Source organism: Indicator indicator, chromosome 26, assembly GCF_027791375.1.
Source record: "Indicator indicator isolate 239-I01 chromosome 26, UM_Iind_1.1, whole genome shotgun sequence".
In the NCBI taxonomy this organism is placed as follows: domain Eukaryota; kingdom Metazoa; phylum Chordata; class Aves; order Piciformes; family Indicatoridae; genus Indicator; species Indicator indicator.
This window is the reverse complement of record NC_072035.1, coordinates 5,759,882-5,780,418: the sequence shown is the minus strand read 5'-3', so window position 1 is coordinate 5,780,418 and position 20,537 is coordinate 5,759,882. Positions and strand designations below refer to the sequence as shown.

The window sequence follows — 20,537 nt, the reverse complement described above, 5'->3', positions numbered from 1 at the left end:
AGAAGCTAAGTGTTACCCCATGCATCCCTTTCTCAGTGCTTTGTACTATCCACTATACATTTAAAGGCTCTGTAAATATCTTGAAATCACTCTTGAATGACTTCTCAGCTGTTACCTCAACAAAACCTGCCTGTTACATTAGCAGAGATTTAGTGAGAGGATGTTAAACATTTTAAGTGCAATTAAAATAAAAATCAGTTGATGTTTAAAACCAGGTTTTCTACAGTCAGTTAGATAACATAGCTTTTCATTTATGAACTTGCTTATGAGCTGTGCTTGATTTACAATAAGATACCTTGTTTTACTTACTGATTGACCTTCCTTATTGTCCTCTTTTGTGGAGACTTGTTGCACCCATTACTTGAATAACCTTTTCATCTGTGTTTCTTGAAAGGATTCAGAGTTCTTGCATCAGCTTCCCATTACTGGCCATTGGAAGATGTGGATGGAATTCACGAATTTCGGGATACAAATGGAGGTAGACAAAGGATTCATTGACATTGGCAGTAACCTAAGTTATTTATTGCAGTCTGTCAGTAGGAAAGGAGCAAGAGGAGTGGAAGGGATTTGCTTTTGTACCACGGCAACTGAGATTGTTTTGTTTTGGTTGTTTTGTTTGTTTGCTTTGTTTTGGTTTTCTCAGTTAATGTTTTTTCTCAGTGTATTTGTGAACTGGTTTTTATGGAGTATTCTCAGACATTTTATGAGCTGTCTACGCATTAAGATTATAATGAGGAAAGGTTTATGATGCAAAGAGTCACTGAAACCACATTGTTATTAGTTAGTTTGGTACATACATAACATGCACTAATACACTCAGTGACTGAGATACTTAGGTATGCCAGCAGTGAAGATGCCTGCTTCTTTTTTGCATTCTGGAAGCAGTTAAATGCACAAATTATTCATGCACTTTTGAGAATTCCATCTAGTAGCTATAGAAAGAGGAGTGTAAGCTGTTACCTGAATACATCTGGTTCACTTTTATTTGCTTTTGGGTACTTCTTCAAAAGCTGCCTTACTTCAAGTTCTTTTTCCAATTAGACAAAATCAAGTGAGATTTGGTAAGGCAAAATTCTCATTGATTTGAGAGTCAGCTGTCAGACCTGCAAGATCCCAGGGGGAATGAGCCAGTCTGGTTGGATTCAACAGTCTTTTTTTCTGATTCTGATGTTTCTCCTCAGGACCAAAAAGGGTGGTGGGGGCTTCCTGGGGATGTGCAGGTGATGTAATTAATAGAGCTTCGATTGAGCAATTGTATCCCATCCCATTGCTGGGCCATTCCTTTCGGATGAGGTGTTCAGCTATGCTCTGCCTCCTTCTGAGACTCAAAGGTCCCTTAGCAATTTTCACATGAACTGTTTTGTCTCTTCTGACATTTTAGCCAATTCCAAGTTGGGCTGATATATATTCCCCAGTATTTCTCACACTCAGGCTGACCACCTTGAACATTGAGCTAAACAGTTTTGTCCTAGTGTGAGGGGTAGCAGTGTTGCTGCTGGTGACTGTGATGTCTTTACCCAGAAAGATCCCTGCAGGAGATTAAATCGACAGTTAGAGACCTTTACCACCTTGCATGAAAAATGTTACAGAAGTGCAAAGTTAATTGCTATCTATTACACAAAAATGGCAATATCTATTTCTGTTTGTAAGTGGGGAGAAAGATCCATAAATATCTAAAATCTTTTATTCCAGAAGTGTTCAAGTATTTTAAGCTTAAGCTTTGACCCATCTTTCCCCAGGTTCTTAAAGGAATGAGATCTGCTGACCACAGAAAAAATGTGGTCAATATTCTGCTCCTGTTGGAGGCTCATGGCAGCATTCCTATTGACTTCAATAGAATCATAATAGGGCTTGCAAAAAGTTACCATATGAGTTCTCTAACACTGTTAGAGTAATTTTCTGACACTGGAGAGTAGTTTTCTGACACTGGACTTCGCATGGTTTCAAGAAGAGTAAAGCACTCTGTATCTAGCACTGTTTTGACATTCATGTTACAACAAAGTTGTTTTGAAAGTGCTTTAAAGTGATATATAAAATTGTTTCTGGAAAAGTGAGGATTGAAGTTAGATTGTATTTAAGTTATATTACATTATTTCAGCAGAACTCAAAAATCTTTTCAGTATTAACTTGGAAGCGATAAAGAAAAACTTATCAAGTCCCTGATCCTACAAAGCTTCACTTACAGGAATGGCCCTGACTCACATGAGCAATTTCTTTTGACTCCTATTATGACATGGTGTTAAATAACTTTATAAATGAGCCAGCTGCATGACTTGACTGAAAAAAAAAAAGTTTGAAGGACTTGTCTCATTATTACTTGTAGAGGATGCCAGTAGCCAAAAGTCTGACTTTTGGCTTTCTCTGCAGTGCAGTCCCACAATGTTGAATTTTTTCCTTAATGGTGGAGTGGATGTTTCAAATTCCTCTCCATTACTTATATTGTGTCTTATAATGCAGAGCTATTACCTCAACTGCCTCCAGCAGAGGTTTTATGTATCTGATAGCTGACTTAGATATACAAGAAAAGTTTTTTTTATTATTGTAATCTAATGCAGGTGACAATTTGCTTTGTTTTTGATTCCATTCTGATTACACAACCCCTCTGTTTATTGCTAGAGTCTTTCTCGTTCTTCCACTCATCATATCATGCAGTTATTTTCGTTCCATGTTTCTCCTCTTAAATCCTTGAAGCATCATAATCTGTCCGTCATGTTAATCCATGTTATTTGTTGGAGTCATTGTGTGTGAAGCCAGATTTATATCTCTCAATGCGCTTGTGTTGTGGGAGAGGGTGGCAGCAGATTAATTTTTTTGTTATCTCAGCAGTAGAGGCGATTCAAGGGAAACAATCAACCTAAAATCAACTCCTCTTCTAAAAAGAAGTGGCTGTGTTCAGATTTTTTTCATCTGACCCTTTTCTTTCCGTGCATTTTGTGAGCTCAGCTGCTGTAAATCCCAAATCGATGTCTAGTTGTTTTCATGGGCTTTCCATCGAGCTTTATTTGCCTGCCCAGAAGAAATAATGACAGTGTGCAAGATTCTGCTAAATTATCAAAACAAGAAAAAAAAATTGATGATGATTTTTTTTATGTTCAGATATAAAAAAAAAATTGGATTTTTTCTTGTGTTTTAATTTGTGCCCATTGCTCCTTATCTGTTCACTGGATACAGTTAAAGAGAGTCTGGCTCTATCTTTACACCTCCATTGGGTGTTCATACACACTGATAAGATATCTGAGCCCTTTCTTTTTCCAGGCTGAGCTGTCCCAGTATTCTCAGCCTTTTACTGGACTTCCTCCAGTATGCCCACTTCTCTTTTGCCCTCAAGAACCCAAAACTGAGCTCAAATTGCCCATAGCTTTTGGACTAGGATAAAGATCTTTGTTGTAATTGCGGAGTTCCTTACTGGCATGATTGCATTTCAAAGCCTTCTTCTGCAGTTATGTTTTTAGTACCTTTTCCTTCTCAGTTACTGCAAGGAAAAGCAAGGGGGGAAAAAAAATAAGCTCAGTGATCCTGAGTTTACTTCAGTTGTGTATTAAGAGAATGTAACATTCATGTGCACACAAGGCTTTATGGGGAGTGGTTGTATTTTGTCATTCTAAAGGCCACTGACCAACATCTGTGATTTGTGCTGAGAGATATGAACTGGTCAATTCATTACTGATTGTGTTTATTCATTGTTTTGCTTATTTGCTTATTTTCTTTTGTTGTTCCACCCAGCTCTAAGAATCCACAACTTCACTGTGCTTCCTTCCCATAATTCTACCTTTGTATATACCAATGACTCTGCCTACTCTAACTTCTCTGCAACTGTAGGTGAGGATTTACATATTTTTTGTTCTGCATTTGTCAAGCTTGGCTGGTTCTTGTAACATTGGACTCAAAGTTAACACTGAGTTTTGGTTCAAGTGGTTATGTAGTAAAGGTCTCTATAAGCTTACATGTTGGCAAACTGCTAGGCAAGGCATCCCAGAGGAGCAGCCCAGAGGCGCATGGGCCCCAGTAGTCCTCCAAATCCTAAATATTTGTGTTAAGCCTAAATGAAACAGAAGTAACACTTCAGAGGAACATATAAGAACAAATAGGATGATTTTTTTTTTCTTCCCATGTCTGCTGAGGTTATAAGGAAAAAGAAGCCATCTGGATTTCACCATTTCATAGTGATTTTAAAAGAACACATTAAGAAAGAAAGATGCAAGCAAATTTGCAATGTCTGGCAGTAAGATCTTGTCAATCGTGACATCTTTGGTTAACATGTTGGGTTTTTTTAAAAAAGGCAAGCAAAAATCTGCCTATGTAGATCCTTTCAATTATTTGTTTTATGGTGGATTTTGTTCTGTTTTGTTTTACATCAGGATACTAGGCGGTAAAAGGAGGAACAGAAAATGGCAAATTTCTAGGCAGGAATCTGACAGACTGGAAGCTAGTCACATCTACGTCCTCATAAGTGTCCTGGTTTGATCCCTAACCCTTGCCAATAAGCTAAAAATAATTTAATTCACTAAGATTTATACTTGTGAGGGTGCAATTGAAACATGACCTCTTGTCCACTTCACAATTAGACATTGGAAAAGCTAACCTAAAGAGAGGGATGGAAATGGTGGAACTGTCATTTGGGCTGTTCACATTCTAGGGGGTTTATATTGGAATACTAAAACCTCTATTTTTCTAATCTCTAGCAGTAAGAATATGCTGGCAAATGTGAACTCTATTAATATTGAACTTCAAATGACCCTAATTCCTTTCAGTCCTTTCTTATCTGCTTTATAGACCATTTGCATAGTTCTCACATAATAAGATATATTCAATGTGAACATTAAAAAGAATGACATTAATGGCAAAGGAAATGCTATGGAAACAGAAAGGCATTATCATATGAGATTTATTCTGGCTCGATTAACTTAGAATTCAAGTGACTCAAGAAGAACATAGAAATGCTGCTTGCTTCACTCCATAATACACACTCAATTTTTTAAAAGAGACTCAAGTTGATCTGTCAGTTAGAGACCAAACTTGATGACTTCTTCCTCAAAGGGAGGAGAAGAGACCTGAAAATTGTGATTTGTGCTGAGATTTGCAATGAACTAAGAAAAGGTGTGGGCATACATTCAGTGAGAGCTATGCCATGCTGGAGCCGTTTCCTACAGTTTGGAAATGAGATTCCCTTTCTTGCCATGTCCTTATTTCACAAAGGGATGCACTGTCTTGAAGCAGTGACATCAATACTTGTGATTATCACTCTAGAGAGGTGGTCTGTGCCTAGCACTCATGTGCACCTTTGCCATGGTTGGTGCTGTGCCAAAGGTTTCTGATAAGCCAGGTAGGTATCTGGCCATAAATGCAGAGCAAAGTCCCTGATGTCCCACCTTCATGTGTGCCTGCCTCATTTCCCCTTGTAATCTCATTAGGTTTTCAAATATCAAGCAGCACCTAGCTGGCAATTTCTGTACCTCAGAGCAGGCAAAGTTTATGTTCTCATTGCTGGCATTTCTTTTGGAGCAACTCTTCTAATTTTTTTTTTTTTTCCTGGAGAAATGATAGAAAAGAATCCTAAACCAAGGTCCCAAATCTTCATGATCCCTGCAGAAACACCATCACAAACACCAGTAGTAATGTGAAATTCCAAACTGATCAATTCCATCTAGTCTGTCATTTACTTCTGAGCAGACAGTTCTGTGCTCTGTGGAATTCAGACTTTTCAACACAGCAACGTTTCCTCTTGTCTTCAGTGTTAAAATCAGCCCCCTCTTTTTACCTTGGGACAAATAAAGTGCACTTGTCATCATCCTCATCTGTCAGGCCATAGTGGGGTTTCTTCTAGTAAACAAATGTCATGAATTCTTGTAGTATTAAGAAGGCTCATGTGCTTTAGCTAGTAGGAGATGAATCAGCACTGCTTCTCTTTAGGAGGGAACACAAGAAAACCACAGTCAAATCACAAGATGTTGTCCTTGTGGGACAAAGTAATAACCTTTCCAAATGAGAATGATGCCATATCAAAGGATATACATTTCTGGCTTTTGAATATAATTTCCCAGTATATATAAATGATCTTTTTTAAATGAAGAGTGATCTTTTTTTTTTTAAATGAAAAGTGATCTTTTTTTTTTTAATGAAAAGTGATCTTTTTTTTTTTAATGAAAAGTGATCTTTTTTTTTTAATGAAAAGTGATCTTTTTTTTTTTAATGAAAAGTGATCTTTTTTTTTTTAAATGAAAAGTGATGACAATTTCCCTTAAAAAATCTGAAAAAGCCCTTTTCTGTTATATTTTTAATTGATTGAAGAATTTCTTTGATTAGTTTAACAATAAGACAGAAATACCCCTATGATGTATCTTGTATAGGGAACTCTGGAAAGATTTCTTTGAAAGAATCATTTTTGGATGTATGAGTTCTGTCAAGTAGTCCTAGTTAATCAGGAATCTGAGTGGGGGGTATGAGTATAATTTTGAAGAACTTGATTTATCTGAATGGTTCTTTTAAAACAAAACACAATAACAAACTGGCAACAAATCCCCACCATACAAAGAAAAACAAAAAAGAAAAGTAACAGCAAGAACAAAACCCAACAAAAGCAAACCTAGAGTTAGGACAAGATAAACATATCAGGTAAAAGAGTGTCTGTAAAAGTCACATTTACAGGAAGTTTTAATTTATATAAATGTTAATGTGTTTTTTTTTTTTTTCCCTTTAGATATTGTAGAAGGAATGGTGAACAAAGGAATTTATGTCACTGAAAAGAAAGGAGTGACTTTTCTCTTCTTTGGGAACTATCAAAACTCCTGCATTAGTAATCCAGAAGTTTGTGGACCTGAGGGTTGGTACATTTGTTAATTACTATTTACTTTTCTTTTGCTGTCAGGTGGTGTAAGTCAATGATCATTGTTTCTTCCCTTGTTGGAATGTACTCTCTAAAATATGAGCTTGGCACTTTTCTTTATTGACTTTTAAAACAATTGAGAGTTGGGTGCTGAAAATTTAGCCTTTTCTAACTGCAGTTTAAATGAGAACTAATCACCATCTACTCAGATCAATGATCTGCAGTATAATTAATTCAAACAAACACAGAAATAAGCTTACAGCACCCAGAATCTTGCCTGTGGCACCAAGATGAATTCCTACAAGAGCTGCAGTTTTACAAAGAAAGAAGTTAGCTGACAGGCTTCAAATATAGGAACTGATTTGTCCCTGTGACCTCTTAGAGCAATGGTTTTATTTTGTTGGGTTTTCTTTTTTTTTTTGATTTATTTTTGGAAATAACAAAAGTGTCAAGTGCCTTGGAATCCATTAGTCCTTGTAGGTGCCTGAGTCTCTACCTTCTGTTTCTCTTCTTCATGGGCTAGGGTCACAAACTGACAGATGAAATAGAGGTGGCACAGCTTTGGCAATGTGTTGATAAACAGTTTTAATCATCTTCTATAACGACTGCCACAGCAAGCAGGCATGTAGTCACTGACATAAAACAGAGAGATTTACAGTTCAGTAGAAATGGAAGGAGCAATGGAAAATGGCAGCTTCCAGCACATAAACTCCAGCCCTTCCTGAGCTTAAGCAGTGTTGTTAACACTGAATTTTCTTGTTTTATTGATCGAGGCCATTCTTCAAATGGGTAACATCACTTGAAATAGGATTTTAAAAGTTTTTTTTGTGTTTTTTTTTTTTTTTAAGCTGCTAAGTCAAGAGCTGTGTATGAACTTTTCAAGCAAGGAGAAACTTGGTGTCCCTGCCCATGGCAGGGGGTTTGAAACTGGATGATCCTTGTGGTCCCTTCCAACCCTGACTGATTCTATGGTACTTGGCTATTACCTGGGAGTATTAGAAAAAGTAATTCAGTCTCCTACTGTAGGTATATTTTCTGATACATGCTGTATCTTCTCATACTTTTTGTCATACCACTGGGAAATAAAAACTCATCAGTAAGTCATATTATTTCTACATCTATATTGTACCATGATGATCAGTATAAATTATTTTTGTAGTACCAAAGCACTCCTAGTATCTCACAACCAAGAACATTGAAAACATAAAATACTGAAATGTTTGGCAGATAAAATGGGAAGAGAAGAAATCATATAAACAATAAATAAGGTATTAAGAAAAAAAAAAGGAAACAAAAAAAAAAAAGGACAAACCCCCTTTATCTGAAGAGAATGTCTTTTGTGCAGAGTGTCTTTTGTTTTTCTGCTAATCAAACCTGTGGCAATGATAAAAGGTAGATTTATTCAAGGCTACTATTGCTTAGACATCCCTTGACGTTTGTTGGTTGCATTGTGTGAAACTGATGTTAAGTAGATTTAAGCAGGGAATGCTTTCTGAAGTGATCTTGGGATCTGTTCAGAAGAAATACAGCATCCCTTGAAACAAAATTCCCTGTATATTTTTCCTGGGCTAAGTTTTAATAACGTTTCAGAACTGTTACTTTGATTTGAGCAAACACTCTTCTTATTTTTTCAAACACTGAAACATTCTTCACCCACCTTTTTTTTTTTTTTTTTTTTTCCCAAGTAATTTTTAAACAATGTTTTTCTGCAAGCAGTTTTGGGCTAATAAAAGTGACATTTTCAGTCAAACAAAACCTTTGTGAAAGATGTGAGAACATTCTCCTAATTATTAGTTTGATCACAGTAGGAGAATTTGGATTTAGCCATCCTATGTGAGGTTGAATTAAAAAAAATAATTTATAAAGGCATCAACACAACAGAACAGTTCATAAAACTGTGTTTATTGTGTGCCCTACTTGAATGTTTATTTTCAGGCCAGGCATTTCATGGACCAAAGTACACATAAGGAAAATTTAGACCTGCAGTTTTCTTGTGGCTACAGGATGATCAATAGTTACAGGGTGGTCCAGTAGGATAGGCAGTAAAAAAAGGGGGAAACCAACTCCACTGCTGACATGCTGTAGAACTCAGTCACTCTGTCTACATAATTTCAATGTCATCTCTCAGCCTTTAAAGAAGGAATAAGAGCACTTCCATGCCTTTCAGAAGTATGGTGAAGCACTGGAGAAAGATTGTGAGACACTTAGATGAAGGAATCACATTAATAGCAGCAGCAGCAGATTACCATAGTTGGTCTTGGCAGCACTTTCCCAAGAGTGGTGAAAAATGGTGTGCAGATGCGAGGGAAACACCTGGCTTTCTGGAAAGGGGGTTGGATCAGGGTTTCAACTCTGTTAGTGGTGTGGCAAGAAGCTGAAACAAGATTTATTTACTGATGGATGTATTACAACCATTGCAACTTGCTTAAAGCAGACCTCAAATTCTTCAGCTGGGAATTCATAGAATTGCAGAATGTTAGAGGTTGGAAGAAACCTTCAGAGTGTGAGTCCAACAGGCCTGCCAAAGCAGGATCACCTGGGGCAGTCCACAGAGGAATGCATCCAGGTGGGTTCAAGCCTGCAGAGAAGGAGACTCCACAAACTCTGTGGGCAGCCTGTTGCAGTGCTCCATCACTCTCCCCATAAAGAAGTGCTTCCTCACACTGAGGTGAAACCTCCTGTGTTCTTGTATCCATTGTTCCTTGTCCTATCACTGAACACCACTGTTCACCCATATCCATCAAGATCTAGCAAATTGAGGGTGCTAATGTTTATATACTGGCTGATTTCTGGAAGGCCAAGGATAATTGAGTAGCATTTCCATGGTGGTTATTTGATCATGGATAAAGTGTTTAGGAAATGGTATGTAGATCAAGTAAACGGATGGGTGCTGTCATGAGGATAAGTAGAAAGATCAGCTAGGAAGATATTATAGAGCTAAATTATTCATTCTGCAATACTGTCATTTTAAACTTTTCTGCTAAGTTAATGTAACGAAATTCCAAAGAGCAGCAGGGGGGAATATTTCTGATGATTGTAGTGAGCTTTTGGAGGCTTTTCTATCTTCAATCATGAAATTATGAAAGGCATTAAAAAAGTCTATGGTTTTAACAAGAAATGTACATGATAGTTTGAGGTCTTCATTAACTTGTGCTGGGCAATCTGGTAGCAAATTGGTGAGATTCATGCTACCTGGGGGCAGAATTGCTAACTATACAATCATTCAGATAGATATTTTGACTCCTTGTGAAAAGAGCATAATCAGCAGGTTAAAGGAAGTGATTGTTCCTCTCTGGTCGGTGCTCAGGAGCATATCTGAAGAATATCTACTTCAGCATATCTGAAGCACTGTGTCCCATTTTTTGTGCCCTGATACAAAAGAGATGGTGACAAGTCAGACTGAGACCAGCAGGTGAACAATATGACTTAGGAGTGGAGGCTGAGGCTTTTCTTTACATCATGAAGAAAAGAGAATGACAAGAGCTCTCTTCATCTGTCTGATGGGTGGTAGTAGAAGCAGATGGAGCTAAACAGCTCTGGAGATGCACAACAAAAATGTGACAGGCAACACAGACACATTGTAGCACAGGAAATACAGATTAGATCCAAGGTGGTCAGCATTGGGATGGTTTGCACAGAGAGGCTGTGCAGTCTGCATCCATAGTGACATTAAAATCTGAGCTGAGCTCTGTGGAAGTAGAACAAGCTGTGAAACTGGCCCTGCTTTGAGCAGGCAGTTTAGATTAGTTGATCTTCAGGGTCATTGCCATCTTAATTCACAATTCTTTCTGGCAAAACTTCTTCCACTTCTGTACTTCATAAACTTTTTTCTCTGCTTGCTCTGAACTCAGATTTTATTGTTAGCACTTTGTGCTATAAATCCTGAGATGAACATTTTTAGGAGCTGTTTAGTTGAGCCATTTTCTTTGTAATTGCCTTTGACTGCAGAACCTCTACAGCAGAGCCACTATGAACTTCTGAAGTGCGAAGGAGGTTTGATTTGCTACTTGTGTTTCAGGCAAGCCTTTTGAGGTAACCTGTAGTTAGGAAACCAGCCATTTAACAGAAATCCTATTTCTACACTAATCTGCACTCTGAAGAGCTCCTCAATTTTACAGTATAATAGTAAACTATACTGGGAAGTGAACAGGATTATTTGTGGACAAAGTTAATCACACATGCACTTGCAAGAGTGCACTTGCACTTTGGAAAGAATTTGGGTTTTGAGTAGGTGAGGACCTCAGAATTTTCACTGTGTCTCTTTCATGATGTCCCTTTCCTTTATGCTGGTTCTTTGCTTTTGGTGATTACTGGAGCACTGCAGTTTGAAAACACAGCTAATAACATGCTTAGAAGAATTAAAGTGTAATTAAGAATAGACACTGCTTGATGAGAATGGGCATACTGACAGCCAGTTAATGCACCAGTAGCTTGGAGGCAGTGTACTCCTGGCTCTGCTGATGTTTGGTGAACATCTGAAAAAGATGTAGATGCTGTTGGAAGAATAAGGAGGTATGAAATCAACTTGCATTTTGAAATAACTGAAGATCATGGGAGGAGGGGAGGTATAGGGTGGATATTAGGAGGAAGTTCTTCACAGAGAGAGTGATTTGCCACTGGAATGGGCTGCCTGGGGAGGTGGTGGAGTTGCTGTCCCTGGAGATGCTCAAAAAAAGACTGGATGAAGCACTTAGTGTCATGGTCTAGTTGATTGGATAGGGCTGGGTGATAGGTTGGACTTGGAGGTCTCTTCCAACCTGGTTGATTCTATGGTTCTATGAAAAGGAAGGTGAGAAGGGTAAGGAGACTGGAGAGATAAGGGAAAGGAAGCATAAACCTGTCAGGAAAGAAGACTTAATTACTTTTAGTGCTCAAAGAACTTCTGTTTTAACTGATCAAAGCTGCTCAGGAAGCAATGATTTCTCCTGTGTCCTGGGTATGAGCATATGATGTGGAACCTAGGAGAGATGTTTATTTGGTTGAAACTGTTAGAGCATTGTTGATTTTAAAAATGCTGTCCTTGTTTATGCTAACAGTGATCTGTTCCCCAGAGCATTCCTGCTCTTCGCATTCTACAGTATTGGAAATTCATAATTGCACTGTTTTGGTTTGGGTTTGTTTTGGCGTTTTGTTTTTAAATCAACTCTCCTCTCACTTTCTTTCACCAGGAGTAACGTTTTCCTTTTTCTGGAAAACTCAAGACAAGCAGGCTAAGTTTCTCCCTGCCTCTGGTGGACAAGTAATTTCCAGTGGTTTCAAAATCTGTTCAAATGAAGGTGAAGGGTCAGTGGAATTTTACACCCGTGGGAATGCAATGATGAAGTGGAAAGCAAGCTTTAGTCCACCAGGTAAAACCTGTAACTGTTCAAAACAATTAATTTCTTTGTTTTACTTTGTTTCAGAGAGATGTAGTGGTAAGAGCAGGGATGAGAAGTGGGTATATATAAATAGCTCTGCTTAAGGACTTTCTTGATGTGGGGAGAGGTTAAATACAAACTGAAATAACAGTTTGTATTATAGAACATTTGCATGTTGCTAACAGTCCTCGGATTGAACTTCCAGTTGTTTCTGAAGTGGAATTGGTATTGACATAAATAGATTAATGAGAATGCTTAGGTGGAAACATATGAGTGAGAAATGTAGGTAATCTCAGGCAGCTCTCAATATATTGTAAATCTGGATACATGTGCTGTCCTCTACTGCCTCTTTAATTAAGACTTTCTTTCATAACTCTCTAACTGGGTGTTTAGTGCTTTGGTCATTTCGTTACCTGCTGAGTTTTGTATGCCATGGAATGGTATTAATAAACATTTTGGTATAGCACATATCTTACTGCTTCTATCTTGAACTGTGTTTTGTTGAGGAGCAGTATTACCTAGTTACTGGAACAAATTCTGGGCTTCCAGTAATGCCAATGGCAATCACAAAATATTTTCTTGGTCTTACTACCTATACATTGGCAAAATGGGATTTTTCTCACCTTGTAGTGGCAGAGTTTTAAAAAAACTTAATAAATCAGTTGAGATTTTTAGGAGAAAAAGCTGCCAAATGGTACGAATAATTCATGCATTTGTGGAATATCCAATCCAAGTTAAAATTAATATTGCATTTGAGATGCTAAAAATGTCACAAAGAAACTGTGGCAACTTTAAATTGATCTGTTTGCTTTTTCTCCAGTTCTTGCTGAAGCGAATTTTGAGACAGTATTGAGAGTCTCCAGACCTTGGCCAATAATAGTTAGCAAATGTAATTTATGAAACTGCAGTGAGCCCAAGTAAGAGTTCAGACAAAAGCTAACAGGCATTCTGCCAAAGTATGGGCTTCCCCATGGGTATAAAGATTAATCTACATGACATCAGCATTCCATAAGTCACTCTTAGCACTTCCTATACAGCTCTGTAGCATTGTGCAAGTCAGCAAAAAGATACTGACTAGGAAAGACTCTAAATAGAATTGATTCACAGATTTAACTGTGACTTTTAACATTTTGCAGGTCCTTACTGGACTCATATTCTCTTCACATGGAAATCAAGAGAAGGACTGAAAGTCTATGTCAATGGAACACTAAACACAACTGATCCAAGTGGGAAAGTTTTCTATGACTATGGAGACCCCAGTGCGAATCTTCTGACTGGGACAGAGGGGGATCAAAGCAAGCGCTATGTGAATGGGGCATTTGATGAATTCATCATATGGGAAAGGGCACTCACCCCCAGTGAAATTGAGCAGTACTTTACAGCTGCTGTTGGTGAGTATCTGCACTGGTGCCTTAATGCATCTTTTGTAGAGACGCTTACTCAAAAATGGTTTGTGTGTAGGATTTGTGTTAATTTTACGTCCTTCGGCTATTAACGGAGATTTTTCAGAAGCAGAAAAAAATCGTGTATGAATGTCCCCCAAATCTGCATCTATCTTTGCAGTCTTTTCAGCCTGGGTTCTAGCTCCTTAAAAATGTCATTAAAAATTACAAAGCTTTGAAGTCATTGTTAGGTCCCTTAGGAAGAACAATAATTAGGCTTGAGGCAGAACAGTATTAGAGAAGTCTGACTCCCAATTCTTAACTCGCACTCTAGTTGTTTTGTAACTTAGACCCAATCACTGATTGTATTCTGGCAGATGTAGATAATAATGGTTATCTCTCCAGTTGCTGGAACCATTAGTGGTTAAGGCTTATTAACTCATGGATGCTTGTGAACTCAAAACAAAGATATAATCTGAATTGTAATATAAAAGGCAAAGAATCTGGATTAGAACAAAGACAAAGAGGAGCAGCCAGTTAAGCCTGCTGGTTGTTCTTTGGATCTTTATTATAAACTTTTCACTACAAGAAAGGTTGTTGCTATTAATTGCTTGTGTGTTTGTAGCAATTAGAAAACATCCATCTCTGTAATAAAGCTATGGGGTGTCTGGAACATTTGACTTTGCTGGCAGTTTCCATGCTTTCATTTATGGGTTCATTTCATGGGTTACTGAGAGCTAAAGCAGTTCCACCCATCACCCCTGAGCTTTACAAGCCTTTGGGAACCATTTTTCACAACAGAAACTCTTTGAATATCACAGAGCTACTGACATGTGCCTGGAAAACAGAATGTATGCCTTGGTGACTTCCAAGTTTGATGATAGCAATCAAATATATATATAAAACCTATTTTAGCAAAAAGAAAGGATAAACTAGTTTATGAAGAATTTGAAGTCAGAAACTTTCCCTCTGCTCTGTAATGAAGCAATCTATTTTTTTTTTACCGTGTAATATCTATTGCACTCAAGTTTCTGATTTCAAACCTTTTTTTTATTATTTTAAAAAGTTGTTTCCTATGAAAGTCTTCAAAAATTGTAACTGGGAGAGTAATCACAGATACAGGAAACAGTTTTAAAATTTCAGATTAAAATAACTTTTTTTTTTTTTTAATCTTTATAATGTTCTGGTCATGTTGGTAAAAATGCTTGTCTGTTCTATCTTTCACAACAACCTAGAGTTCCTAGAACACTCTTCAACTCAGAGCTACCATAAATCACATTCTTTGATTTAGTGTAACTCAGAAGAATGTTATGTTCCTAAACTCAGAGCAGTAGATTTTCAGACTGACCTGATCCATCTTACGTGTGTGCCCTGTTTCACTGTCAGAGAAGTATGACTTGCATAAATACCCTTTGAATACCTGTGAGCTCACAGAAGCCATCCTCTGAAGACCTTCACCTATCTGCCTTCACCCTAACAAATAATCAAGGCATCAGGGAAATCTCTTTCTACAAATGCAAATCCTGTTCAGGATTTAAGTTCCTACTTTCCCTCTGTATTTTGGTTTGGCAAGATTCTTACTAGGGCTGAAAATATCAGGTTGATGGACATTAATGCTTGTAGCTAGCTTTTAAAACACTGCAGAAAAGGCTGGCTCTGATTCTGCTAAAGTCTACATTATTGAACAGTTATACAGAATTTTGCCTGTATCCTTTCTTTCCATTCCTGTTGATTTTTTTTTTTTTTTTTTTAGAAGGCTGTATAGCAAACTCCTTGATTTTATACATTGAGGTATTCATGCTGTGAACTTTTGTGAATTTATACTGCAATTTGCATGACATTAGGTGTTCTTTTTCTTTAAACCCCCGTTTCACAGGTTTTCAGGGAACTATTAGTTTTCTGTGAAAGTAAATTTCTAACCTCTTAGGTGAAAGTGAAGCTGGATGTGTATTTTCTAGGGTCTTAGGAATTAAAATGAAGGGATGTCAGGTACATGGAATTTGTTCTTCTAAGTGTGAGGAATTTGCTGTCAGTGCTCAGTTGATTCAGAGCACTTGAGAAATGTAGAATATCGAATTTTTTGCCTTTTCCTTCAAATTAGTGGACCAATCTGAATTTGTGAAATTTCCAAGTTGAGGGGTGAAGTTGGAGTATTCTCAGAGGAAGCAATGGATGCTGCAGTTGTAATCAACATAGTAAAGAAAAGTTATGCTTGGTATCTCTTTATTAATTTGGGGGCAGGGTTGAAGCTGGGATAATGTGGTTTGACATAAGAAACTTTGTAGGACAGCCTGTGTTTTAGTGGAATGAATTATCCTGTTCTTTGTGGACCTGTGAGGAAAAATGTATTCTCTCTATGCAACTACTGCTTGACTGTACTGAAATACCACACTCCTGGCAAATATAAATTCTTGGTAAGACATAGATTAGAAGAAAATTTTATTTCTCTGTCACAAATGACCAATAAATCCCTTTGCACAGAAAGGAATCGATATTTTTAAGATGGAGCAACTGGAAAGCATCCAACATTGAGTTTATTCTTTCTGTCTCGACAAATCATTTCTGACATGCTCATATGGTAATTTTCAGTGGATATAGTGCTGGTGGGTGACATTTATTAGTAAAACCTGTCTGATTAATAGCAACCTTACTGTTGCTTGAAATCAACTTAGGAACACATAACAGAGACATTAGCTATAATATGTTCAAACTACTAATAAAAGTTCTTTCTTGACCCCTTTACTCCTGTTATTTGTTTTATGCAAATCTGAAATGCTCTAAAATCTTTAGCGCGCCACCATTTCTACCAATGTTGTTTTATTTCAGGGTGCCTTAGTTTTGCTGCAAGCAACACAAATGTTTCTACTGGCTTTGAACATTTCTTACAGTTTGTTTTGAGTGTATAAAAAGTCTTCCTGAACTTGCCTTCATGGATGTGATTTTATTTGGCACTCAAGCAATTCAGACTCAAGATAAAACTAAACATTAACATCATAGCTGAGACTTGAGTCTCTGTCTCTTTTTTTTTTTTCCTCCTTCTCTAGTGTCTGTATGTTCCCAGTCCCAAGTTTATCACATATATGACCTTGCTTTATTTTTGTATATGAAATTGTCCAAAGTGTCTACTGATTACTATTTATTTCTGATAAGACGTAGAGGTTTAAAAAAAAAAATTCCTTAAATGCTTAGCGTAAATATGGTTGGGAAGAGCTAGAGAAGGATAATAGATGCCAATGTTTTAACTGTACAGTTGTCCTATTTTTGAGATATAAGACTTGAAATTTCCTGTTTGCAAATGAAGGTTTAAGCATTCAAGACATAGACATAGACTCAATGTCAAGGCTCATCTGTATGAAGATGACCAAATAAAAATGTTGAATCAGTAAGTTAAGTGTTTTGAACAAGCCTTAGAGTACTGTAAATAAGTAAAATGCACAAGCAAACAAAAAATTACTTTCTGTTAGAACTCATTCAGCCTGCAGTAGGAACATCCCATTTGTTAAGACTCATTGCTGCATGTGTTTTCCCCAGGTGTGCAAGTTCTGCTTTCTTCAACACTTCCATGGTCTGTGATGACAACCACTACAAAACCTATGGTACGGCAATCCTCAGAACTCTTTTCTCTAATGTCAGAGTGTGAATATATTGCAGAGTTACAGACCTTACTTACTTTATAGTTTTTATTACTGACACTTATTTTAATACCCCATTATAGATACTTTCAGATATGCATAGGGAGAATTTCGAGCCAGCATGAGATGATGAGAGTACCACAGAACGTAGGGCAGATAAAGGAAATTAATTGTTAAATAAAAATATTTTCTGTATAAAAAAAGTGCAGAAACTTCTGGAGTATTTCAATGAACTTTGAAGGCATAGACCATTCAAAACCACTTTGCTCATTGTTCCTTGTTTCCTTTAAAATTAGAAAAGGATTCCCATCACAATAACAATATTAGTTTACATCTGATTTAGTAAAATGTGATGAAAAAGTTTAAAATAAAAAGTTTCTGTTGTGGTGTGATTTATGTTTTTTGGGGGGTTGGGTTTGGTTTGGTTTGTTTGTTTGGTTTTGTTTAGTTTTGTTTTTTTTTTTTTCCATACATGCAATGCATAAAGTTATCTGCAATCAGCCTATGTGGAGTTAGCTCACTTTCTGGCTGTCTGCAGTGTCAATGTTCTGTTAGGTTTTCTCTTGTTCACAGAGGCTTTCAGGAAACCCTGACAGATGAAAAAATTGATCTGTGCTGTATATTCTGTTTATCCAATCCATCTCTCTGGGTGCTTTCCTTTTCCCTTGGCTCCCCTAGTCTCCTGTGTGTAACCACAGTAGTCTTCTATGCCTCAAACTCCCTTCAGGGCTAAAACAATCAATAATGGCTGCCATATGGAATAATTTCTGAGGAGTTGTCTCTCTCTCCTGCAGCTCTCTACAAATGCCTATCATCCCATCATAACTAATTTGACCGAGGAGAGAGGGAATTTCCTCTCCCCTGACACGATGCTGGGCTACTTGGAGAACGTGTCCTTCAGCTTGCCCAACAAATCCTTGTCAGAAAATACTGCTCTAAGTCTGACAGAGGTAAGTGTCTTTCAACATCTCTGTGTGGAGCCACATGACCCTGAAATTTCTTCAGGAGCTGATATATCAAATGTAGCTCTGAATGCTTTTGCTGATTGCAGAAAATAAGCAGTAGCTATTTTAGGGAGTAGCAGGTGAGCTTCAACCAGAGAAAATAATATAAAGGTCTCTACTTCTTGGGCATATTACTTAATGCATAAATTATAAATACCTAGAACCATGAACACACATCAAAAATAATTGTTTAGCTGAGCAGGAAACGGATGGAAAAAAAATCTTTTTTTAAGTTTTCAGCTGTATCCATGAAAAAGATATAATTCTGGAAGGAAAAAAAGGCAACACTTCTGTGCACAGCCCAACTGATCTGAGTTTGACAGTTGGCTGTCAGGTGCAGGACATACAGTCACTAGTTAGAGCAGTGGCAGCAGCAAAATGGAGGCATTCATGAGTTGATAGCAAACTAGTTTGGATGCAGGGAGTACCCCAGCTGTGACTATAACAGTCTGACCCCAGGTTGCTGCCCAAATATGAACTTGTAACTTATCTATGTTTCAGACCTTCATTAGAGGGTGTTAAAAAATATCAGTTACTGCTCTCTGCCCAAGCATCTGCCTTTGTAGCATTTATTGCTCCTGTAGAGAGCAGAAGGTGACTGCTGCCTCTCCTCTGCCTTCTCCTTTGCAAAGGTATTTAAAAAACATCAGGTCAAGGCACTCTGGGACATGGCTTAATGATGATAATGATGTTGGGTTGATGGTTGGACTCGATGACCTTAGAGGTCCTTTCCAACCAAAACAATTCTGTGTTTCTGTGATTCTTGCTGCACTCTGCAATGGCAAGGGCACACACCCTGCTCCACCAGCTCTGCCTTGGAGGTGTAAAGCTGTGAGAGGGGGCCTGTTTGTGGTAGTGGTGTCCTTAACTTTTGTGAGTTAATAGCTTTATCTTGCACTGGCTTCCCATCGCAGCCATGACTGCTGCGTAGATGTATCGCAGATCTCCACTGAAATTGGTTCATGGGAAGATCAGGTCCAAAGCTAAACTGAACACTTTATTTTTGTTTAATCTAATTCATAAAGGAAATAGTAATTAAAAAAAAAAGTATTTTCTACAGTCTGAGCTGAGGACAAGGGGTCATCTTCGTAGAGTCATAGAATGGTCCAGGCCAGAAGGGATCTCCAAAGGTCATCTAGTCCAACCTCCCTGCAGTTAGCAGAGACATCCCCAACTAGAGCAGGTTGCTCAGGGCCTCATTGAGCCTCACCTTGAATATCTCCAGGGAAGGTGCCTCAATCACCTCCCTGGGCAGCCTGTCTTCTGGTAACATAAAGTTAGCCTTCTGTAAAATGATATGCATCTAATTCTCTGATTTCAGCAGGCTAGAAAGCTATTATTAAAGTCATCAGCTCTGGCCTCACTAGTGGTTGTTCCCTTAAGGCTGGGGGTAATACCAGGGTGACAAGGATTATTTACTCAGACAAACAATATAAATAAATGCTTCTGAAAACTACATGGACAGCAATTGATAGTTTGTGTTAAAAGCTTAGTGTTTGCAAACCCTAAAGCTTGGATTTCATGGCTCAGTTGGAATATGTAGCAAAAGCCCTTCAAATAAAGCTCTAATATATTGTTTCCTTTGTTTCGTGGAAAACTCTGTGTGGGCTCCAAATTGAAAACAGAACATCATCCTGTCAGTCAGCGTACCTGTTTCCCACAGCATTGCAGTTGCCATTTGGGTTGCGCATTCATGTTATTTGATGCTGCTTTGTGTGCCATGAAAGTGATTTACAGACAGGAATGTGGGACATGATTATCTTTAGCAAAGCTATTTTGGGAAGTAAACAAGAGAGACTCCTGATGGCACACACAGACTCTGTCGTTTGCCTGATCGATGGTGAGGCTTTGTATTGTCTGCAGCTAATTCCCTGAAAGGCAGGCACTGAGCTTGCATGCTGGTTTCTGCGAAGTTATCTCTATCCTGATTGTCATATGCCTTGCAGCATGAGAAAATTTGATTTAAGTGATATGCAATAAACTTGCTGATTACTGGCACATATTTATAACCATTGCTTCTGACAAATGGGATTCATGCTTTCTGTTATTGTGCTGCTCTGCTTGGTAGCTCCAGCACTCTTGCTTTCCCTTACATTTCAGTGGTCTAACACATCATTTTTTTTTTTTTTTTTAAGAGTAATTCTGGAGTGATGCTGTGACCTGAAAAGAGATACTCTGGGCAATGTGGGCAGGGTGCTGGGTTTGAGATAGCTTCTGTCCATGCCAGGAAGAATCTCATGCTGCATGTTTGAGATGGACTGCAAGATTTGTGCTGCCTGATAGTATGCTGATGTAGCACAGCTCTGCCACTGCCCTTTGCATTATGGCTTGTAAAATTA

At 37.9% G+C, this 20,537-nt stretch overlaps 1 protein-coding gene across 1 annotated transcript in view; it reads left to right on the top strand.

Annotated features, from left to right (window-relative positions):
- Positions 1-20,537, top strand: part of ADGRD1 (adhesion G protein-coupled receptor D1) — a 156,188-nt gene that overhangs the window by 3,882 nt on the left and 131,769 nt on the right. The window contains 7 exon segments of the mRNA XM_054392762.1: positions 395-478; positions 3,724-3,819; positions 6,698-6,820; positions 11,992-12,171; positions 13,317-13,571; positions 17,094-17,158; positions 17,989-18,144. Of these exon segments, the coding sequence (XP_054248737.1) occupies positions 395-478; positions 3,724-3,819; positions 6,698-6,820; positions 11,992-12,171; positions 13,317-13,571; positions 17,094-17,158; positions 17,989-18,144 (959 nt within the window).